This window comes from Thalassophryne amazonica, chromosome 14 (genome assembly GCF_902500255.1).
Source record: "Thalassophryne amazonica chromosome 14, fThaAma1.1, whole genome shotgun sequence".
NCBI lineage: Eukaryota > Metazoa > Chordata > Actinopteri > Batrachoidiformes > Batrachoididae > Thalassophryne > Thalassophryne amazonica.
The window spans coordinates 27,966,633-27,972,632 of NC_047116.1; the positions used below are offsets into that span (position 1 = coordinate 27,966,633).

The window sequence follows — 6,000 nt, forward strand, 5'->3', positions numbered from 1 at the left end:
TTACAGCTCGCCAACACAGCATGGAATCTGCTTGTGCTTTGCAAATGAGATTGTTTTAAATGGTTAAGAAAAAGAGTAGGTTTTGTCAAATTTATCAGGGTGTGTACAGCTAAATGGGTTTCTTAGTATTTTATTGGCTTTGCACAGTATGCTTCTTTTGTGTGGTAGTTTGCATAAAACTTTATTTGGCTAACTAGTGTTAGTGTTATTCTTAACCAGGGTTGCACCCTCCAGGGCCACCTTTGGTCAGACCTGTGCTCCCAAGAGAAAGAGGTGCTGTGGACAGAGTCATTGAATATCTTGTTGGTGATGGTCCTCAGAATAGGTAAATGTTCTCTGCTTGTGAACAGTTCCACATGAGCAGTTTCTTACGTTGGTATAATTTTCCTTTTCTCTTTTTCTTTCCCTTCTGCTGTGTTTATTTGGCATTGATGTCTGACTTTTTAGAGCAGGGGTGGGCAGTCATGTGCCATAAAGGGCCGAGACACTGCAGGTTTTCCATGCAACCAATCGCCTCAGCAGGTGATTTCATTAAAGATCAGGTGTTTCAGCAGGTGATTTCATTGACAACCAGGTGTTCAGAGCAGAAGCTCATCAGCAACCCACCTGCTGAGCTGATTGGTTACACGGAAAACCTGCAGTGTCTCGGCCCTCTACGCCCACCCCAGTTTTAGAGTGTAATTTTAAATTACAGAACTTCATCCTGTTTAAAATGATTTTATTAAGAAGGGTTTATTTTGTTTTTTGTCAATAGGAAAAAAAAACAATGCATATTACTGTCATTTTATCACTAATGTGTTACACATACCTGTTTTATTGTGTGTGTACATACACACACACACACACACGTGCGCAATGAGGCCTTTTTGCACCATTCAGTGATCACATTCATGTGGTTTTCCTAGTACCATGAAGAAACACTTTAATTTCGAGCCAACGACAACTCTGCTTAAAGGAGACCTGCATTGAAAAAAATGCAGTCAGATTTTTTGAACAAAAAATTACTTACATTTACACATGAGATCCTTCTGAATGTAGTAAAGTAAATCTGCAAGCCCAGATCTGTCATTCAACGGAGAAATCTTCATTTGAAAATGACAAATTTACAGCTAACATTTAGCCCTCCGCAAATTGTCCCTCTCATCATGGACGCTGCCGAGACGTCACGGACAAGACCCTATCCCAGCATGCATTGCGCCAATTGTAATTTGTGGATTTACGTCAGTTTGCATCTGCACCTTTTTCTTGTCTTATACGGAAGGATCTACTTTTTTTAAAACTTCATATTGTCTTGCGGCACATTTGGTGAGTACACATTTCTTTTATTTGTGCTTGAAAATTATTTTGGGGGACTTTTTCATACGCCCGTTTGATTGAGTGGTGTTGCAATGAAAATCTACTGTCTTTCACCTCCGGTACCATCGCGGGATATGGAGGTGAGACCCGCAAAGAATCCCAGTCATTAAAAATATATAAACCTCTCTCAGCGTCCATGGAACTCTGGGGCTCCGATTGCCGAGACGTGCGGTGCTGTGGATTTTGCCGCAAGAAGTCTGTCCTTGCAGCAACAGGTGTACCGGCCGCTTCGCATTAAAACAGTGAGCATAGCGGAGGCAGAGAGCGGGAGAGGAAGAACGATGCCCGCTGTCGATGTCGTTGCTGATCTGAGCACACAGATCTGTATCTCACATTCATTGCAGCTTACTTTTGGATGTTGAAACCAGGACGTGTATAAGTAACATTACTAACAGATAAAATCAATTTCAATGTGGGATCGGACTGAAGGCGGGAGCGCGTCGTCTTGTCCCTGACGTCATGGAAATGATGCGGCTGTACAGACTGTTTTCACAGAGGGCTAAATTTTAGCTCCAAATTTGTCATTTTTAAACGAAGATTTCTCCGCTGAATTACAAATTTGGGCTTACAAATTTACTTTACTGCATTCACAAGGATCTTATAAATACATATCAGCTATTTCTTTCTGAAATCTGACCACATTTATTTCAATGCAGGTCTACTTTAAGGGTTTGCATTTCCTTGTATGTCCTGTTTTTTGTATTTTCTATATAGCACATTTTAACTCTGGAATTTTGATTTCTCTGTTGCTTCATCCTAAATGGTGTAATGTATCAGAGATGTGATGAAAGTTGTAGCCCAGTGATCACCATGGTGACCGCAATCCTGACAGATTATAACCGTTGACGCTTTATTATTCCACGTGTATTGCCAATGGGTGTGAGTAACAACAACCTGACTGTAGTTTTCCAAACTAGATCACACACTTTTCTAAAGATCTTATGACCTGTTTTATTAGTTTATTTAGTCCATATAATTGGTTGTATTCCTTTTGATCCTATCCTCTGACAAGATCAGAAAATCTTCTACCTATTCTTGTCCCATACTTTAAATGTTTTAGTGTGATCAGTTTGGTGAGGGCTAAAATGTTTGAATGTTTGTTTCTAAGACAATGAATTTGAGAAGAATGATAATGTTTTCTGTCTGTGGGTGTAGGGTTACACAACCTGCAATATATAGACATATTTGACTCCTGTTAATTTTACAGCTCCAGCTGGTAGTGCCAATATTTGGTCTTTCATTTCATTATTTATTTAATTCAATTAAAAGGAAAATGCAACAGCAGCATTCATCATGAATCAAAAGGAGCAGAAAGAAGCAACAGCTTATCATATCTGCCCCTTTTTAACACAAAATCAACAGCTCCAGTCTTTAGACAGTTAGTTCACTGAAGATAAGGACCATGATTTTTTTTTTTATTGTTCTTTTTTTTTAATTATGCAAAAGTGTTGTGCGACACATTTGATTTTATTTGCCTCTCTTGACATCACATGTCCCATAATGGGATTATTGTGGGTGCACACATCACATCATTGCGATGAGAATGTTCAGACAGTGCTCAATGTATCCTGCAGCCCTGCTTTTCTTCCTTTTGTGCATGGCAAAAATTTTGTGCCTTGCATAATGGAAAATCTGAAGATTTACTGTTGAAGATAACATTTTGTAGTTGTTGCATACTTGCCATTTGCTGTTTGGCCTGACACGAGCATTTCCAAGAAACAAACACTTGCATACGGTAGTAATGGTTGCACTCAATTTAAAAAAAAAAAGTGGTTGGTTGTAGTACTTGAGAATCTGAAATTATTTGTTGCAAAATGGAATAAAAGAATCTTGAATTTATTGAAATCTATCCTGCAATGTGAATGATCCAGTGTTGTGAATTGCATAGAAAGGTTTGTGTACTCTTTGCTCTTTCAGCTGGATTGTTTCTTCTTCCTCACAGATACGCCCTCATATGTCAGCAGTGTGAGTCCCATAACGGCATGGCATTAAAAGAGGAATTTGAATATGTTGGTAAGAGCTGGAGAAACACAGCCCTCTTTGTCAGTCTCCATCAAACACTGTGCCTTCCCTTGCCCTCTAGCATTTGGCAGCGTAGTATATCATAGAGCTCTTAAATGCTTCTGCCACTGCCGACCTCTGTAAGCAAAATCACAAGATTGAATATGCAAACCAGTGCTGCACATCAATCTGAATTGTTTGTGCAACTCAGGCATTTTTTTTTTTTTTGCTTCATATTCATGTGTATTAATCTGTGTCTGTTTGAAAATCTACAGCTAACTCAGGTGACAGATTGCGTATGTGCACTGTTTATTTGTGTTGTTTCAGCCTTCAGGTGCGCATATTGTTTTTTCTTAAACCCTGCAAGAAAGACTAGACCTCAGGCACCCCGACTCCCGGAGATCACAGCTGAACGGAATATGGTGTCTGAAGCACACTTGACATCATCTAATACTGGCATAGCAGACAACCAACCTATTTTAGGTGATAATGACACTCCAGCTCTTTTTACCCACATGATAAAATGTAATCATAAGAAAACAAGTCAGAAAGTAGATCTTGGTGTTCATGATTTTGCAAATGTGCTGAAAGATAATCTTGCTCTATTTAACTATCTAACTTTATCTCTCGCTGTTAATCTTTTATCTACCTATTTATGTGTATCTATATCTCTGTATCCCTAAAGTTTTAGCAGATCTTATTATTAAATGCATGCGAACCAAACTAAAAAAAGTAATCTTCAATTCTCAGGACAAGCGGATGTTGAGGATGTTTCTGCTGAAAAGGATGTGAAAGAACCAGGACCTCCGTCCACAGAACACAGCTCTGCATCAGATGAGGAAAGCACGCCCGTGTCCCAAAACTTGCCCTCCGAGACATCTGAGGGAGAGCACGACTCGGAAGTACACGAGTAAATTCAAAGTGAGTCAGGCTTGAACTTTTTGTTCCCTGAGAAGAACTAGGACAACGGTAAATGTGTAAAGGCACCTTGACACTTGCACAAACTTGGTCCCCGCACTGCAGCGCAATTCGTCATGCCAATGTGACCTGCTTTGTCTCGTTTGACACCACGCCTATGTAAAATAATCATTTTGTAGCTGATGACGGAGAAATTATCTACAGCTGCAGGTTGGCTCGTGCGCATCGTGCGGTGGAATGCGTTTCGAATCTTGACTCAAAGGTAATTATTTATAATATTTATACTGTAATGGATTGGTAAAACAGTTGTATTTTCATTCCTTCTTATGAGTTAGATAATGTATCTGTAAAGTTATGTTTACTATAGATGTAACATCTTGTCATAATTGTTCAGATGCCCTGCACGCAGTTAAATGCATTGACACGCAGTGTTTTTGAATGGGTTGCACAACTTTCGTGAAATGAATGCGTGTTTTTTTTTTTTTTTTTTAATTTTCTTTGCGCACTGTCACACAGCCGCACACAGGTCACGCACAGTTAGCAACAGTTTATGGTAAGTTTACTCTCTGGCACGCAAGATTGCGTGCCAGTGCAGGAATCAAATCTGTGAACGTGTCAAGGTATCTTTAATAAGTGCCGTAAGTTGAAATGGCACATTAACAAAATCTGATTTTCATCTTACAGTCCTTTCTTGTGAATTTTTTGAAATTAGTTTTTATTGTTTACGCTACAGATACTAAATTGCCTGCCTAGCACTAGCATGTGGTAGCTACCGCCAAACGATCCCATTTAGTTCAAGTACATTTACAGGTCAAGACTGTTTTTCAGAATATGGGGGAAAAAAATCTAATGAATTCGTAACATATTTGTGTGTTTGTTTTTTGTGATATTGGAATATTTCTGCCCTTAAAACATTCAGTCTCTGTTATTCTGCAAAGACACAAATATTTTGGGAAAAAATATTATTTCTAGATATTTTTTTTTCTATGCCGCCGTGCCTTACAGATAGTGGTGAGCTCTTTAACGCTGTAGTACGAGCATGTTTACACAACCATGGTACCATAATATGAATACATACAGTATATATTTATTAAAACAGATGAAATTAGTTTTGTTAGTACTTTGAGTGCCTTTTATATTTTAACTCCCAGCCTAAGACTGTTGTAAACTTGACAAAGTGTACAGACAGTTATTTAACCACTTCCAGTGTTAAATGACAGTATTTGTTTGCAGACTGAATTCTTGTTTTGTCTAAATAATATTAAATAAACATCTTGAGAAAATGGGAGTGTACTCAGATGGTATTTTTGTTGTTGGGTTTTATAAGAAGTACTTGGAAATTGCTCATGCTGCTGCTGTCAAGATACAAATATATAACATGCACTTTATCCACGATAACCTCTCCTCCTGTGTAGTTCTTGTAATAAATTTGTCTTTAGCTGCCGTGTATGTGGTTATCATGCCGTACATGCTTCTTCTCTGTCCAGCGTTTCATCAGGGAGCATGTGTAAATGGTCCGTTTTCATTAGCAGGCCAATTTTGGCTTTTGATGATTTTATTTTCGCTCATTGATCATTTCAGACAGCGTAACATAATGTCGCTGACACCGAGCTTGGCCAGTCTTGATTGCTTGACCCTCTTCATTTTCAACGAGAAAGTCATTGCAGCTACAAAGTTGCTCTCTGCCATCACGTGACCACCTCCTCCTCACCCCCCGTTCCCCTG

General features: G+C 38.9%; 1 protein-coding gene across 2 annotated transcripts in view; it reads left to right on the forward strand.

Moving 5' to 3' along the window:
* lnpa (limb and neural patterns a) overlaps positions 1-5,563 on the forward strand; it is a 43,390-nt gene extending 37,827 nt beyond the window's left edge. For both annotated transcript variants that reach the window (XM_034186664.1, XM_034186665.1), the window contains exons 10-13: positions 220-325; positions 3,299-3,369; positions 3,685-3,840; positions 4,108-5,563. In XM_034186664.1, the coding sequence (XP_034042555.1) occupies positions 220-325; positions 3,299-3,369; positions 3,685-3,840; positions 4,108-4,271 (497 nt within the window). In that variant the 3' untranslated portion in view covers positions 4,272-5,563. The remainder of the gene's footprint in view (positions 1-219; positions 326-3,298; positions 3,370-3,684; positions 3,841-4,107) is intronic.
* The last annotated feature ends 437 nt before the right edge of the window (positions 5,564-6,000 follow it).